Here is a 14952-nt window from a genome sequence, read left to right on the forward strand (position 1 = left end):
TGTTAATTGTGTTTGGGATTGAGTCTCATTTTTCAGATATATTCAGGCACAAATTCGAGTTCAGCTGAGCCGAAAACGGAGCATACTTTCTACTTTTGGAAGTCTATAGACGTCTCATTGAAATAAATAATATAGTAGAACAAGATAGTAAACACGACCATACAAGAATATCATGGGTAACTAATAACGCTTCAACAGTGTCAATAATCTATTCATGCCGCAGTCGCCTTGAGTCCCTTGAGTGACCCCAGACTCAACGCCAGTCCCTGCGACCGACTTCTTATCCGCACAAATCCTGTGATCGGTCCGTCGTCTCCTTCTTTTTCGATGCTCAGGTTTGCCAGTGCGTCCTCGCCTGTTCAAGTTAGTAAACGATCCTTTGTTACGTGAAACGAGAAACATACCGAATACACTCCGGGCATACAGGTTGGCGCTCAAGAACCGGCAGTCGCCTTTGAGGGATGCCTCCGGTGTCAAACAGGCCATGTTGGTGCTTTCCATCAGCTGCTTGAGGAATTCGCGAAGAGTCTTCGCCTTCGAGTTGATGTTGACCTTGTTCTCCCATTCGAATTCGGTCCACATGGTCCGGAACTGTGTCTCCGTGCAGTGCGCGGGCTGGATGTAGTCCATAATGTCCGCGTGGATATCGTTGAGGATAACCACGTGGGTTTCCGTCGAACTAGGCCCATCATACACAATGTTACCGAAGATGACACCGGTATCCGTCGACGAAACCTTGACGGTAGCCTGAACATTCAGGAAGTCGCGCGGTCCGAGGTTGTGGGTCGCGGGCCGCTCAACAACCTTAAGGTCTCCAAGTGTCGCAAACTCTACAGACAGGTTCTGCAGGGTCTCCAATGTTTGGTTGACCAAAAGGACGTCGAGGACAATGTCAAACTGGTGAACGGTAACATAGGCTTCCGCATAAACAGGGTCAGAGAAACCGGTCAATTGCACCACCCGGCTGAGTTTCGAGGAGGCAGTCTCCACAGTAGAGTCGCCGCCGGTGGCCTTGGCCAAGTCGAGCTCAATTTCCTCAGCACCCTCAACGTCCGTCTTCTTGGTAAACTGCCGGATCGGGATCGCGTCGTCAATCTGCACGGCAGTCTTTGCCTTCTCAACAGCTTCCTTGGCAGCCCGCTTCTTGTCTTCAATTTGAACCATCGCACGGAAAGCCGTCCGGGTATCCTCGAGGAAGGTGGTCTCCAACTCCTTCTTCTCGGAGAACTCGGCCAGCGAACGTACACAGGTCATGATACGGTCGACAGAGTCTTCGTCGATGGGAGCCTTGACGAAATGCGACTGACCAACACGCATAATCGAAATCATGATCAACATGGCTTCGGCGCGGAGAGCGTTGGTACGAGCAGCTTCTTCAGAAACCTCAGAGTGACGCATCACCAACTTGGTCAATGTAGATGACAACACAGTTGCCAGGTAGTAGTCACCGTCCAAAATGAGCTGACGGAGAGGAGGCTTCTGGGCAGCCTTGACGGCCTCGAGTCTGGCAGCCGCCGCGGACTGGCTCGTAAGAGCACTTTCAGTAGCGTACGTGCCATCAGCGAGGACCTTTCTCGACCCTGTCGGGGCGGAAGGCTTGGCACCATTGAGCTGTTCCTTCACGGCCGCAGACTCATCCGGAACTTCGTCAAGCAGTCGTTGCTCCGAGGCCAGGATCGGGATCTCTCCAAGACTTGCGCGAATACGTTTCCAAGCTTCGCGAATATCCTTCTCCTCCAACGAGTACTCTCCGACAACCCACAGGACACCACGGTAGACCTTTCCGGCGCGAACCTCACTCAAAGTCGATACCAAGCGATTCACAATAGAGGCCCGCAGCTTGGGGAATTTCTCCACGACCTCCTTGACGAACGAGATAACATCCACGGCAGAGTTGTTGTTGAAGTCGGCAATAAAGTCCATCAAGAGATCCACGACGCTGGCGGCGATTTCCGAGAACTTGATGGCGCAGTTGTGTATCGACTGGATAAGGAGTTGACGGTATTCGGTGTTCTGCTCATATGTCTCATCGACAGTCTTGGCCAGCTCCTTCTTCAGCAACATGACAATCTCTTCCACATTCTTGCTGGAGACCATCTCCAAAGCGATGCCAAGAGCCTTGCGACGAACGTCAATGTCGGGGCTAGAAAGCACGCGCAGGATTTCCATGGTTAGATCATCCAAAACGCCCTCGTTGCGAATGCGCAGTTGGTCAACACGGTCCAACACGATGAGCTTGACATTGTTGTCCGCCTCCCGGATAGCGAGCTCGATCAGTTTGCCGGCAGCGGCCTTGACAGCCACGGGGTTGCTGGTGAGCGCAGTAAGAGACGTCGCAGCTTCGTAGATCACGGTACTCGTAGATGCATCAAGGAGATCGAAGATCAAGCGGAGATATTTAGCCTACTTCCGTTAGCAAGCTATGAACCTCCTGTGCCTTCCCGCCTGCCGGACCACCCACCTTGTTCTGCGAGTTCTGCACCGCATCCTTCCTAATAAACTCCAGCTCCACAAGTTGCAACAGCTCATCAGTGTTCGGAATGGTATCGAAGGTAGTTGCCAGGTATTCCAGGGCCTTGGTGTGGCTAATGGACATGAGAGCGGCGAACGCATTGCGCTTGCAGGTGCTGTCGGTTTCACCGTCGAGGAAGGTCTGGATGAGTTCTGGTGCGTCCGGGATTAGAGGTTCCGAGTGTTGGAAGATTGAAGCAACGGCCCAGACGGCGTTCTTCCGGACATATGCGTGACGGTGTTCCAAACACGAGCGTGCGGAGGAGAGGAGCGGTTCGATGAGTTCCGGTTCTCGGAGCTTGCACAGGAATCGCAGGGTATTGCCTCGGATGTATTCGTTGGGGTGTTGCAGGTCGTTACGGATTCCGTTGCTAGACGCCGACAGTGTTATTAATTGAACGAAACCGCATGTATCAATCACACTCACCAGACCAAGATCATCTCCTGCTTCAGCTTGCCATTCGAGTCCAATTTCGGGCAGATCTCATAGTAGAAGTATAGCAGCTTCTTCAATGACTTGCTCCTAGACGGCATGACAAAGCGAATAATGTGCATTAAGAGTTGGGACATCGGGTCTCCGTTCAGCATGATCGTGATGATGGTCCTCATCGTCTCCATCTTGGTCTCATCGGTGCCCTTCTCCAGCTGCAATTTCAGCTCCGGCAAGGAAGGCTGATCCGCAGTGTTGTCCTGATGGATCAAACTGTACGCATTTTCCAGGTACGACGCCATGGTGGTGATTGTTCGAGTGGGAAGTAGGAGGGGGAGGAGGAGGGATCTAAGGAGACCTGCAACTTGTCAATACTCGGTCCCAACGAACAAACACCAGGAACAACAGCGGGGGAAACACTCACTTCTCTCCTAAGCTAGCAAGATCAGAGAATAGACAGAATTAAACGGTATAAAGCAAGCTCCCCTCACCAGCCTGGAATGTCATCCGCGCAAAGCAATTGTATGTATGAATGAACGAGAATAGAATGAATGCTGTCCACTTGCGCGGCGGAGCAACCTGGCCGGAGTGTGTGGGTGACTAAGCCGCCTAGACCAACCCTGCGATCCGCCTCCAGATTTATTACTCTCTCTTTCACGACTCCAGAATAATAAACAAGACAGTCTGACAAGATGGCGCAAAACGACCCCTTCTATCTTCGCTACTAGTAAGCCCGATGTGTTTTTGAGGCCCAGGTTTCCTCAGCTGCTGACTGCCTCGCAGCTCCGGTCACTCTGGGCGGTTCGGGCATGAGTTCCTAGGTTGGTTATCTTCATTCGCGACTAGAGGGTGTTGCTAACTGGTTCCAATAGAATTTGACTTCCGCACCCTAGGAGACGGTCGCAGCGCAGGCGTTCGATACGCGAACAACTCCAACTACCGCAATGATTCCCTGATCCGCAAAGAGAGTGAGTGGAGGAACAAACATGGTCGATAGCGCAGTCGTGCTAACGGGATGGACAGTGTGCGTGAGCGCAGTGATGATCCAGGAGATCAAGCGTATCATCAAAGACAGCGACATCCTGAAGTATGCGTCCTGCGATACCCCTCGATCCTCACGCGCTAATCCGTCGCCTCCAACAGGGAAGATGATTCGAAATGGCCGCAGAAGAACAAGGATGGTCGACAGGAATTGGAAATCCGCTTGGGCAATGAACACATTTCTTTCGAGGTATTTCACCAGTGGACAGGTTTACACCTTCGGTTTGTTTGACGGCTTCTGACGATGGTAGACCGCGAAAATCGGCTCGTTAGTAGATGTCACCGAATCGGCAGATCCGGAAGGACTGCGTGTGTTCTACTACCTCGTCCAGGATCTCAAGGCTCTCATTTTCTCCCTCATCTCTCTTCACTTCAAGGTAAGAATCAATCTATGGTCTAGTCTGGTTATGAGGACCGTTCTAATAAATATTCCCATGCAGATCAAGCCTATCTAAATCGAACGATATCATGAAAGCGATTTTGGATTCTACGAAGGAGCATCGGGCGTTTTGTATTGAAGTGACCGGATACCAGAAACAGCAATGACACAATCTGTTTTGGGTGACAGTACCATCTTTTATGCACAGAATTAAATCAAAGCCATTGCCATTCGCATGAACCATGTCTACTGTTACCATAGGGGACATTTCTTCTGATCATACTGAGTATATTATGAACGAGAAACCCACTACGCTATTCAATCAGCAGCTCATTCCCGGGACATAATCTCCAGACTTATTTGATACTATCGTCCAGCAGTCGGAATCCATATTTGATCAGCACCATCAATATATGTACATGGAATGCTTTGTTCTCCAGGGGGATTGGGTATCGCTTCTTTACTTGAAAGGAAATTTGTGCATTGTCTACCTCATCTGTGGCACAGCCACCTGCCAGCGTTTTGTCTGAGGACAAGGCTGACGCTGTAGTGCCCCATGGTGAGCCTTGCCGCCTGGAAATGGCTTATTGACTATATCTTTCCCCCGCATCCTTTCACTAAGGAGCTGTTTCAATCTCTCTACCAGCCTTAGTGAAGAAGGTACTCATCTAACTAGAATACAGAAGTCTTTACAGTATAGTCGAGGTTCTTGGGCTATACATACTCACCTAAAGGTATGAACTGGCTATGGAAAACATTTCCAGAAAATAGCTAAATCGAAAAGACAATGTCATCCGCTGCAGACTGCCCGACATTAAAGGCCGTGGATGAGCTTATTCGGTTTGCTACAAACGGAGCACGAAGCATACACACCGTCTGTCCTCGACGCATTAATGTTCAAGCCAAGATGGAGAAAGATTTTCTCAGACGAGAGGTGCCACCAGCTTCTAGGGGAGATCCTTCGCTCGAAGAAGCCAAGTGTGATACTACAATGTTACACAGAATACTACAAAAACCCCTGGATGCAGAATTTCAACCTCCCTCGCAAAGAATACAGGCTGTACCGGAAAACCATCACAGATGACGACGAGACGAAGACCACTGTTATTCAATCCTTTCACCCATCCGTTGCTGTCAACTATAATCGTCCTCGGCCTGAATACAGAATATTACTATTATATCATTTTGCCCGTGCATTCTCGCACCTACAGGGCACTTTGTTCAAGTTTTCTAGCTCTATCAGGAGTAAATGTGCCTCGAAGTTGTGAGATTCTCTTCTGCTTTTGTTTTCACATAGGTATGGAGCTAACAGCCTTGGTTTCAGGTCTGAAAACAATCCTGGCGGTAATGCAACAATATATCATAAATTATCGCAGGCATTGAATCCAGATGTCGGCTCAGAAACTGGGTACCAGAGTTATTTTTGGGCGTTTTAGATTCTCCCTCGTACAAGCAAGTGATACGCGACAAGAACTGGTGCGACAGCATGTACGAGCAATTAGTTCATTTGTCTGAGTTCCCCCAGCCATTAGGGGTGTTCAAGATATCTAGGGCTATATACACCTGGGAAGAGAAATTCAATGATCATCCCCTGTATGCACAGGTGATTGGATTACTGTTTAAAAGGGGCAATGAGCAAGAGTCCTGGTGCGAACCAAGAAAGACAGAGAAACTTAAGACAGCCACAGTCGGGGTGGAATCGGCCTTCTCGAAAATGCAACTAAACGATACGGATGCGCAGCAGGACACACTTGATCAACTTACTAAAAACAACGAGTCTCAGTCACCGACAGGCCAAGGCCTAGACGGAAACGATACCGGTAACATCGAGGAGGGACAACAAGAAGAGGGAATTGACTGGAACTATCTGCATGAAAGGATTCAATATGCTGAGGAGCAGTGCCTGGTATTACAGAACCTGGCTGGTTCCTCTCTTTCTAATCTCAGTCGCTCACTGAGAATTTGCCGTCTGGTATTTTGGCTACAACATCAGATTCAACTCGTTAGAGCCGATGAGTTCAAGGAGGAGAGTCTGGAGAAAATGGTAGGGGAGGTGGAGGATTTTATCGAGGCGAGCGATGACTTGAAGGCATTGGTGGAAGAATAAATATCTGTACACAATCTTACTACGGACTAGCTGTCCATTTTGGGGCGCACTTCGATATTAAACATTTCAAATCGAATTACATCCACACATAAGCCACGATGTCAGTTGCGGGCGCGATGCAGCTCAATGTCACTTGGGATTTCTTGCCTGTACATACAAGTATGTACTTTGCGGCCCTTGGACATGTTTTTGCAATTGATTGGCGGGCTTGGTTGCTCGGCGGAGAATGATAATAACGGCTCCGAACAGCGCAGCAAAGTCGCCAACGATGTCGTTGTGTTCCTTTCGTCCTGTACTTTTGCATCGGTCCAGATGCTCTGCCCGCAGCTGCGGGCGTGGATCACACCATCTCTTTGTTCGGCCCGGTGGGATGAGGCTCGCAGTCTGCTCAGTGTTCGGCTCGAGGTGCTACATCTCATGGATGTTGAATTATACTTGTTGATATTGGCCCATGTGTGCGGCTATTTGTTTGTAAGGTCCAGAAGGAGCTAGATAATATGCAACAGCGGGGTGCTCACCCCACGGTGTTCCCTCGCACTGGGGGTAACAGCAAGAGAAGACGGGGTATGGCCTGAGAAAGGACAAACGCAAGATCAATCCCAAATTGTGGATTTTTTTACGCCGGCTATTTGCACAGAAGTATGGACGGAGCTCCGGGAATGACGCCGAACCCGGGGCCAGTGGAGGCACCGATACATGGACCAGATACGAGACACAAGATGCTCAGTACATATGCCCAGTTAGGCAATTGCGGCACCAATCCATAGTAAACAAGTCTGTAGATCCTCGGGAAAGCTCTGGATTACCAGTATTCATTGGCTTGAGGCAATCTGCGCCTGGTATGCGCCCCGGGACGCGCGGCGCCGCTTCGTGACAGCACAACAAAGCCAGCAGTAAGTGTCAGTTTCAGGTTATAACGTGTGCCTAAATCTCTCTTCCTACCCCTCAGCCTCGTGTCTCTTTCCTCATACTCTTGTCACTCGTCTTATTCCTGATCCTGTAAATAATTATCGCACCATGGCGGCTAAGCAAATGTACTCTTATCCCTATTAACCTATTAACGATTGTCAGATTACCGTGCTTACCATCGGTCTTTCAGTAATGTTGATGTCTTGGTTATTGGCGCTGGTCCGACTGGGCTGGGGGCTGCCAAGCGGCTACAGCAGTTGGTATGTCAGATATTAGGGTTAGTTACTCCGACTGTGCTGACCAAACCGCTTTCCGCTCTCTAGAACAGTGCCTCGTGGTTGATCATCGACTCGAACGAAAAGCCCGGTGGTCTAGCCTCGACCGACATTACCCCAGAAGGCTTTCTCTTCGACGTAGGAGGCCATGTCATCTTCTCCCACTACAAGTATTTCGACGATTGCCTCGAGGAAGCCCTCCCCAGAGATGAGGACTGGTATGAACACCAGCGTGTTTCCTATGTGCGCTACCAAGATCGCTGGGTGCCCTACCCCTTCCAGAACAACATTTCCGTGCTTGATAAGGAGGATCAGGTCAAATCGATCAGCAGTCTGATTGATGCAGCATTGGATGCTCGTGCTCGTGTTGCGACGGATAAACCTGACAACTTTGATGAGTGGAACCGTCGCAATGTTGGGGAACATTTGAATGAGATCTTCATGCGACCATACAACTTTAAGGTCTGGGCGGTTCCTCCCAGCAAGATGAATGCCACTTGGGTTGGAGAACGCGTTGCTGCGCCTAATCTCAAGACATTGACGAACAATGTCATCCTTAACAAAGTTGCTGGCAACTGGGGTCCTAATGCCACCTTCAAATTCCCTGCCCGAGATGGCACTGGAGGTATTTGGACGGCGGTTGCCAACACCATTGCTAAGGATAAAACTCGCTTTGGGGATCATGGAAAGGTGACCAAGGTTGATGCTGATGCCAAGAAGGCCTACCTTGCAGACGGTTAGTTGAAGCTATTCCCTGGCTTTATCGGTCAAACTAACAGGAATGCATTTTAGGAACCGTTGTCCACTATGGCTCGCTCATTTCTACAATGGCCGTGGACTTCCTGGCCGAATCCATGGGCGATACTCAATTGCAGCAGCTTTGCAAGCCACTCTTCTATTCTTCCACCAATGTGATCGGCATCGGCGTTCGTGGTAAACGCCCGGAGCGTATCGGAGACAAGTGCTGGGTACGTTCCTCTCAACTATATAAACGACTTTTCTGACAATGCACAGCTCTACTTCCCCGAAGATAACGCTCCTTTCTACCGCGCAACTATCTTCTCCAACTATTCCCCCTACAACCAGCCCGATGAGTCGGTGAAGCTGCCGACCCTGCAGCTTGCCAACGGCGAGAAGCCTGTCTCCACTGATGAATCCGGCCCCTACTGGTCCATCATGTTGGAAGTCTCCGAATCCTCACACAAGCCCATCAACCAGGACACTTTGCTGGCCGATAGCATCCAGGGTCTCATTAACACAGAGTTGCTCAAGGCCGAGGATGAAATTGTCAGCACTTATGTCCGCCGTTTTGACCATGGCTATCCCACACCCAGCTTGGAGCGTAATGGTGCTCTAACTGAGATCCTTCCTTACCTACAAAGCAAGGATGTTCTTTCGCGTGGACGGTTTGGTTCATGGAAGTATGAAGTCGGGAACCAGGACCATAGGTTAGTAGTGCTATGTTTTTCTTTGGGAAAGTTTGATCAAATGCTAATCTACAATAGTTTTATGCTGGGCGTTGAAGCTGTCGATCACGTTGTCTCTGGTGCTGTTGAATTGACTCTAAACTATCCTGACTTTGTTAACACTCGTCGCAACACTGAGCGTCGGCTGAAGAGCATGACGACTGTCATCCGGTAATATAACGAGAATGGAGTTTATGATGAGCGAATGTTTGTAATTACAATCGATAGGGACATACGTCTAAGCCACTAGAATAGAATATCAACACCGTGTAGTCCCTTTTTTACCCTAAAATCAAGTATTTATGCCTGGCTTTTATTCCCGTTGGAATCATGCATCGCACACTGCGTCGAATAAGCCTTGCAAAGAATTACTGCATAACATTCGGTAGTTTTGTTGCCAAAATATATATCGTGTATGGTAAAGCGCAGAAGTAAACCGCTTATATGCCACGAAACAGTTATAATGCTTCTTTCGAGAGAATCTGACATATTTGCAGGCGATATGTACAAGTCTTCGACGTGAGAAATCAACCCCTCCTGCCAAGATACTTGTTAATATTCGGATCCTACGGAACTAATGGCTACCTATCAATGCCCGGAAGAAAGGTTTGTACTGATTCCAATTGTACAAGCTGCAAGTTCAGTGACTGCCAGCCTTATTTGCATGAAACGTAGTAGCCTCACACCATGCATCAATGTACGGCAGTCACTCTCTTAAACATGTCAGAAAAGCTATCCGACACACCGTGTCCGGTCAATGCTCTGCCATAAGCTCATTGACAATAAGCAAATGGTGAGTATCTAGAAATTGCAGAAATTAAGCGCCGTGGTTGTGCTTTCTTTTGATTCATGTAAGATGTGCTGAAACCATCTTGCAGAGTATGCACCTGAAGTATCGACATCAATAATTCACTTTCTTCAGAGCAAATATGGCTCTCGTGGTTATTTAAACTCGATTCACCGCAGTTTTTACTCCGCCTTGCTCAACGCAGCTTGCCTATTTCCCTTTCGATAAACTCGACAGTACAGCATCCCCAAAGCATTACAACATTGAACGTGATATATCCTCTCTTACAGTCTCAAATTCCTCAACCAAAATGAGTACACCTCTCACAGAAGCAGACTACACCCTCCCCATCGATTACATTAGAGTTATAATCGAAGTCCCCGAAACAGGCCACGAATCGGACACATACAGCGGAAGCCATCCATCGATCTACCTCCTTACCAACGATGACGGATCAGTGCGCCTGAATATGTCCAGGGCAAAACCTGACGATACTATGGGAACCTATACACCAGAGCGGTGCTCGTACCGGTGTATCGATTATCCCCTCAAGGTCGTCGATCTGTCAGCGGTAAAGGGCTTGACTGTTGGGGATGTTACGAGGCTTATTAAGGGTAAGGGGCGTGATAGATATGAGTTGGTGGTTAGTGGGACGGGGTGTCGGTTTTGGGTGTAAGTGTTCCATCAAGCGCAACTGCGTGTGGATTCGTACTCACTAATGCTACAACAGGAAGACTGTTATCGACGATTTGAATGCTGCGGGCTATATCGATGAAAGCGCGGCTGAGGTTACACAGGCGCAGAGTAGTTTGTACAAAAACTACCGGATGGAGGAGGAGGATTCTGAGTACGAGGAGATTGTCCCGGGGGCATTCGTTTAGCAGTGGCTTGGATGCGGGTTCATAAACTCGTATTTCAGGTGAAAGTGCCACATATCTTGACTGTCTTACATTTGCATTGAAAGCACATTAGATGGTTGAGAGGAACAGAAAATGCGATATTATCCGTTGTAATCTCACCATGCATAGCTGTACACTAAGTCTTAACCGCCAGTCAATGATAAAAATAAATATAATGTATCTAGGGACCCTGTCTCGAATCCTTGTTAGATGACACGCTTGGATGCATATCCTGGGATCTACTGGAGCTCTGCGGAGTGGTTGAAGCGAGTCCTTAACCCCTCTTGAAGGTGTCAGCAAGCATATCCGACAGACGATGTCCAGTCAATTTCCTCTCACGCAGGCTCATTGCCAACCTGCAATGAGCACATTGAAATTTAAAGCAGAATTTGGGCTCCGTTTTGTTGTTTGCTTTGCTGACCCAAGCCCCGCATGTCAGATATCATGAAGCCATCTTCGATCCGGGTCTTCAGTACTATAGATTACACGGTATCCGGACAAATAGAACGCTGACGGGGAATGAAGTGATATATCTAAAGCCTACGGCGTAGCTCTTCGCTCAATAACACACTCGTTCCTCTCGATACACTTGGTAGTACACCATCAACATCCCTCCTGCGCCGAAATCATTCAGCTACAATGAGCACAATACCTCTCACTGAAGTGCACTATGCCTACCCTGTCAAAGCTGTCAGGGTCACCGTGCACACCGTTGGGAAAATGTTCGACACAGACAAGCGCAGTATAAACCATGCGTCCATATTCCTTATCATCGGTACAAAACAACTAGCGCGCCTCAATATGACCAACGAAGGACCTGTCGGGGTTATGGGGTTATATAAAAAGCAGATGTGCTACTACGACAATTCCGAGTCTTCCCTCTTTAACATTGGCGTTTGTGTAATCAAAAGCGGGCTGACAGTCGGGGACTTCGTTCGACTTATTGAGAGTAAACGGCGGCACGAGTATATGCTGGCGCCTACCGGAGTGGGATGTCGGTTCTGGGTGTGAGTTGTCAGCTGTGTGTTTGGTACTTGCTGACACAGTCAACAGGAAGTCTGTTATTGAAGATTTTACCGTTGCGGGTTACGTTGACCCATCCGATGCAGCAGAGATGTATAATGATTTACAGTATAATTACTCGAGGAACAAGGAGCGTCTGTTTGAAGCGATTGTCCCTGGGACATTTGTTCGTTAGCAGGGGCTTACACAAGGGTTCCAGGTGGAAGCTATCTATAGTTTGATCAGCTCTGCGCTATTACACTTAGTTTCCAGTGCATTCATGAGTTACATCAACAAGCATGCAAGTACCCTAGTCACTAGTAACCAATTAGCAATGATCCAGGTCACTTTTCTTGTTATTTCTGGACTCACAATGAATGTCGCAAACTAAGAGCACGGGCTCTTGTAAGAAGTTTCACACATTCTTGCTCCCCATCTGAGAGCTCCATTGTCTTTGCTATGGCTTGACGGAGGCTCTCTATGTAAGGAAGTTTATCATTGTAACATGAAACAGCTGCAACCTCGTAGAACCGCGGGAAAAAGCCCGCATGGCCCCAGTCAAGTAAGCATATCGAGTTGTCTTCCATGAGCTTGATGTTACGGCGACAGAAGTCGAGGTGGCAGAGCACAAGTGGATATGAACGCAAATCTATCGTGTCGTTTGTGAACTTGAGGCGCTTGTTGATCCAATGGTTCAAGTCGTCAACAGAGCAAATAGCCTCGCTTGTCCCCTCATCACCGAACAAGTACCCTATAAGCCTTCTACTGCCGATTGGTGATCCGGGTATGCCATCGCCTGTGCCTGTGACCTTCCCTAACTCAGAGACAACATCTGCCAGGCGTTTAGTGATATCGACGGCGCTGCTAAGCTCGAGCTCTTCCAAAGTCTGCCCGGGTATATATTCCATAAATAAATAACCTTCCGGCCACGAGGGATCTATTTGGTCTGGAACTTGAAAGTAGCGGTAGACCTGCGGAACACGGACGACACGACGGTTGAGATGTTGATTGGCGTACTTTTGTGTAGCGACCTCGCCTGGCAAAACGCCAAATCCACGTTTGACTGCGATTTTGTCTGAGATTCGGAGGACATGATTCCCTCCTTCAACGCGATTGATGACTGTGTTCCGTGCTTCGGCCTGCTCGCATAGGTAGATCAACTGGGTTTCGGGGAGTATATATACAAGCCACTCCATGGGCAGAATATAAGTAAGCCAGCCTGTGGGGAGAGCATAGTTAAGCCAGTCCATGATGCAAGCGAACGGTGATAATGCTGACGTTCAATAGAGGAGTGTTTGCTTATACCGACTGTTAGTTAACTAGTTAGTTATGCCGAGGGATGAGTCAGCTATGTACGACATAATTATCCCACGTCTTCCCCCCGCATGACCCGCGCTATATCCCTTTCGGTGGTTAGTCCAATTCATCCCATCTTCTTGATTCTTGCCTAATTCTTTCTATTCTGCTCTTTGACAATTCCTTCTTCATTCCTTTTTCCTAACTGCCCTCTCAGCTCCGATGTCCTCTCTTACCTGAAAGTAGCCTCCAATGCCGACCCCGAGTGACAACACACCACAGCTGTCTACCACTTCGCTCATCGACGATATATCCTCCCATACTACTTGTCCACCGGAAGTCGAACGATTGCCTTCGAGGAGCGATTCCCCCGAACCCTCGGCTATTGCTGAGCGCGATGCTGTCATCAATAATGCTCCATCCCCCGCCCATACGACAGCGCATTCCATGTTGATGCGGTCAGAAGATGGCGCTATCGCAGATCCTATGAGGGTTGATTCGGGCTCAGGTGCTTCTGGTTCTGCCGTGATGAAGGCAACGACCAAGTCTGAGGAGGAATCGGCGGTGGGGAGACTGAGTCCGGCTGGAGAACCGTCATGCTTGGCACAGCAGCCTTCGTCGGTAGCCAATTCGCCGTCTGTTACATCGCTTCTTAACTATGAATTCTCCAATGTTCGGGTATGTATGCGAGCGGCAGGTATATCATGCGTCTAGTTTACTGACTGCAAAGCTTCTCCCTAATTACACATCCTCGTTTCTACGGCCGGGGAGTAAATTCACCGGAACTCAGCAATCGGATCGCCAGGTGTACAATGTCGACGTCGAGATCAAGCATGTTGACATGGCTGAATCATATCTTTGTGGTTATCTCCGGATTCAAGGTCTGTATTTCCCCCACCTCCGTTGGAATCCATCTGACAAGTATGCATCTAGGCCTCACGGAAGACCACCCTACCCTGACGACGTTCTTCGAAGGAGAGATCATCGGTACCAAACACACCTTCAAAACCCGCCATGAAGCATGGGGCGCGACCGAGAAAACGGACATGAACCATTGGGCACGATTTCCGGCATGGCGACCGTTAGCCAGACAGGCAAAGAAACCCGATTTCACCTACCGAAATTTCGCACAGCGCGAGCACATCTTTATGCGGTGGAAGGAGTATTTCCTCGTCCCTGACCACCGCGTGCGAACTATATCCGGTGCTAGTTTTGAGGGCTTTTATTATATCTGTTTCAACCAGATCGAAGGGACAGTGACCGGAATCTACTTTCACGCCAAGAGTGAGAAGTACGTATGCATCCTGCCGATGTCGAGGGTTTTCTTACTAACGCTCTTGCAGATACCAGCAACTTGAGCTCAAACACGTCGAAGACCGTGGCTGTACCCCCGCTTTCGAATTTCGTTGATTCATCTTATCGGCCCCTTTACGGCCTCTCCATCCCTAGTCCACCTTGTATACCCGAGACGCTCCACCATACCCAGATTGTACCTGACATCTTATCCTTCTTCTCATCTCCGAATCCTCACCACTTCCATTCCATGTTCATTTTCCCCCATTCCCCCTTTGACAGCGGGGACCAACTTCTTCTCATCTTCGTTTTGATGCTTGTACACCTTTCAACTCATTTGTTTTCATTCTATCATTGCCTTCATGCCTCATGACCTTGGTTTCTTGACTTGGCGTCTCGATTGGACAAACGGTTCGGCTTCTATTCGGTTCATATTTCTCGTCTAATTTTACGCTGGGATTTCTTTTTGACGGGCGCGAGTTCGGTTGCCATGATTATATCTTACTATGTCCTCATTATTTTTTGTTTTCTTCGAGATGAATACATATTTTTGATGT

The 14952-nt window shown here is 48.7% G+C and overlaps 9 protein-coding genes across 9 annotated transcripts; 7 read left to right on the top strand and 2 right to left on the bottom strand.

Annotated features, from left to right (window-relative positions):
• Window positions 1-212: 212 nt before the first annotated feature.
• ASPGLDRAFT_26487 (coatomer subunit beta) lies at window positions 213-3243 on the bottom strand (the record flags this gene model as incomplete). Its single annotated transcript, XM_022543570.1, has 4 exons — window positions 213-355; window positions 405-2403; window positions 2462-2882; window positions 2939-3243. The coding sequence occupies 4 exons, from the start codon at window positions 3241-3243 to the stop codon at window positions 213-215; spliced, it is 2868 nt and encodes a 955-aa protein (XP_022400302.1).
• Window positions 3244-3596: 353 nt separating this feature from the next.
• Window positions 3597-4706, top strand: ASPGLDRAFT_417907 (mago nashi family protein). Its single transcript, XM_022545484.1, has 7 exons — window positions 3597-3668; window positions 3725-3762; window positions 3814-3909; window positions 3965-4028; window positions 4085-4172; window positions 4234-4359; window positions 4423-4706. The coding sequence occupies exons 1-7, from the start codon at window positions 3634-3636 to the stop codon at window positions 4435-4437; spliced, it is 462 nt and encodes a 153-aa protein (XP_022400303.1). The 5' UTR covers window positions 3597-3633; the 3' UTR covers window positions 4438-4706.
• An 820-nt stretch (window positions 4707-5526) lies between these two features.
• On the top strand, window positions 5527-6546 carry ASPGLDRAFT_48166 (uncharacterized protein). Its single transcript, XM_022546838.1, has 2 exons — window positions 5527-5625; window positions 5686-6546. The coding sequence occupies exon 2, from the start codon at window positions 5848-5850 to the stop codon at window positions 6466-6468; it is 621 nt and encodes a 206-aa protein (XP_022400304.1). The 5' UTR covers window positions 5527-5625; window positions 5686-5847; the 3' UTR covers window positions 6469-6546.
• Window positions 6547-6732: 186 nt separating this feature from the next.
• On the top strand, window positions 6733-7056 carry ASPGLDRAFT_48167 (uncharacterized protein). The gene has a single exon (XM_022546839.1). The coding sequence runs from the start codon at window positions 6781-6783 to the stop codon at window positions 6958-6960; it is 180 nt and encodes a 59-aa protein (XP_022400305.1). The 5' UTR covers window positions 6733-6780; the 3' UTR covers window positions 6961-7056.
• Window positions 7057-7459: 403 nt separating this feature from the next.
• On the top strand, window positions 7460-9403 carry ASPGLDRAFT_173119 (protoporphyrinogen/coproporphyrinogen oxidase). The gene is made up of 6 exons (XM_022542786.1): window positions 7460-7502; window positions 7568-7637; window positions 7701-8388; window positions 8445-8620; window positions 8667-9100; window positions 9158-9403. Exons 1-6 carry the CDS (start codon window positions 7486-7488, stop codon window positions 9291-9293), a joined length of 1521 nt encoding a protein of 506 aa, XP_022400306.1. The 5' UTR covers window positions 7460-7485; the 3' UTR covers window positions 9294-9403.
• A 623-nt stretch (window positions 9404-10026) lies between these two features.
• ASPGLDRAFT_418109 (uncharacterized protein) lies at window positions 10027-10830 on the top strand. The gene is made up of 2 exons (XM_022545490.1): window positions 10027-10577; window positions 10636-10830. The coding sequence occupies exons 1-2, from the start codon at window positions 10216-10218 to the stop codon at window positions 10784-10786; spliced, it is 513 nt and encodes a 170-aa protein (XP_022400307.1). The 5' UTR covers window positions 10027-10215; the 3' UTR covers window positions 10787-10830.
• Window positions 10831-11443: 613 nt separating this feature from the next.
• On the top strand, window positions 11444-12002 carry ASPGLDRAFT_36333 (uncharacterized protein; the record flags this gene model as incomplete). The annotated part of the gene is made up of 2 exons (XM_022544676.1): window positions 11444-11811; window positions 11858-12002. The coding sequence occupies 2 exons, from the start codon at window positions 11444-11446 to the stop codon at window positions 12000-12002; spliced, it is 513 nt and encodes a 170-aa protein (XP_022400308.1).
• Window positions 12003-12091: 89 nt separating this feature from the next.
• ASPGLDRAFT_36334 (uncharacterized protein) lies at window positions 12092-13056 on the bottom strand (the record flags this gene model as incomplete). The annotated part of the gene is made up of 2 exons (XM_022544677.1): window positions 12092-12116; window positions 12179-13056. 2 exons carry the CDS (start codon window positions 13054-13056, stop codon window positions 12092-12094), a joined length of 903 nt encoding a protein of 300 aa, XP_022400309.1.
• A 298-nt stretch (window positions 13057-13354) lies between these two features.
• ASPGLDRAFT_36335 (GID4/VID24 family protein) lies at window positions 13355-14512 on the top strand (the record flags this gene model as incomplete). The annotated part of the gene is made up of 4 exons (XM_022544678.1): window positions 13355-13780; window positions 13833-13983; window positions 14036-14393; window positions 14446-14512. 4 exons carry the CDS (start codon window positions 13355-13357, stop codon window positions 14510-14512), a joined length of 1002 nt encoding a protein of 333 aa, XP_022400310.1.
• Between the last annotated feature and the right edge of the window lie 440 nt (window positions 14513-14952).

The sequence above is a fragment of the Aspergillus glaucus genome (assembly GCF_001890805.1).
Source record: "Aspergillus glaucus CBS 516.65 unplaced genomic scaffold ASPGLscaffold_12, whole genome shotgun sequence".
In the NCBI taxonomy this organism is placed as follows: domain Eukaryota; kingdom Fungi; phylum Ascomycota; class Eurotiomycetes; order Eurotiales; family Aspergillaceae; genus Aspergillus; species Aspergillus glaucus.

Excerpts from the sequence above, each read along its gene's own strand:
- ASPGLDRAFT_417907 (XM_022545484.1), top strand. The coding sequence starts at position 3,634 with ATGGCGCAAAACGACCCCTTCTATCTTCGCTACTA. Across the intron at positions 3,669-3,724 it reads CCCTTCTATCTTCGCTACTA|CTCCGGTCACTCTGGGCGGT; the intron begins GTAAGCCCGATG and ends ACTGCCTCGCAG. Across the intron at positions 3,910-3,964 it reads TTCCCTGATCCGCAAAGAGA|TGTGCGTGAGCGCAGTGATG; the intron begins GTGAGTGGAGGA and ends CGGGATGGACAG.
- ASPGLDRAFT_48166 (XM_022546838.1), top strand. The coding sequence starts at position 5,848 with ATGTACGAGCAATTAGTTCATTTGTCTGAGTTCCCCCAGCCATTAGGG.
- ASPGLDRAFT_48167 (XM_022546839.1), top strand. The coding sequence starts at position 6,781 with ATGCTCTGCCCGCAGCTGCGGGCGTGGATCACACCATCTCTTTGTTCG.
- ASPGLDRAFT_173119 (XM_022542786.1), top strand. Across the intron at positions 7,638-7,700 it reads CCAAGCGGCTACAGCAGTTG|AACAGTGCCTCGTGGTTGAT; the intron begins GTATGTCAGATA and ends TCCGCTCTCTAG. Across the intron at positions 8,621-8,666 it reads GTATCGGAGACAAGTGCTGG|CTCTACTTCCCCGAAGATAA; the intron begins GTACGTTCCTCT and ends GACAATGCACAG.
- ASPGLDRAFT_418109 (XM_022545490.1), top strand. The coding sequence starts at position 10,216 with ATGAGTACACCTCTCACAGAAGCAGACTACACCCTCCCCATCGATTAC. Across the intron at positions 10,578-10,635 it reads ACGGGGTGTCGGTTTTGGGT|GAAGACTGTTATCGACGATT; the intron begins GTAAGTGTTCCA and ends ATGCTACAACAG.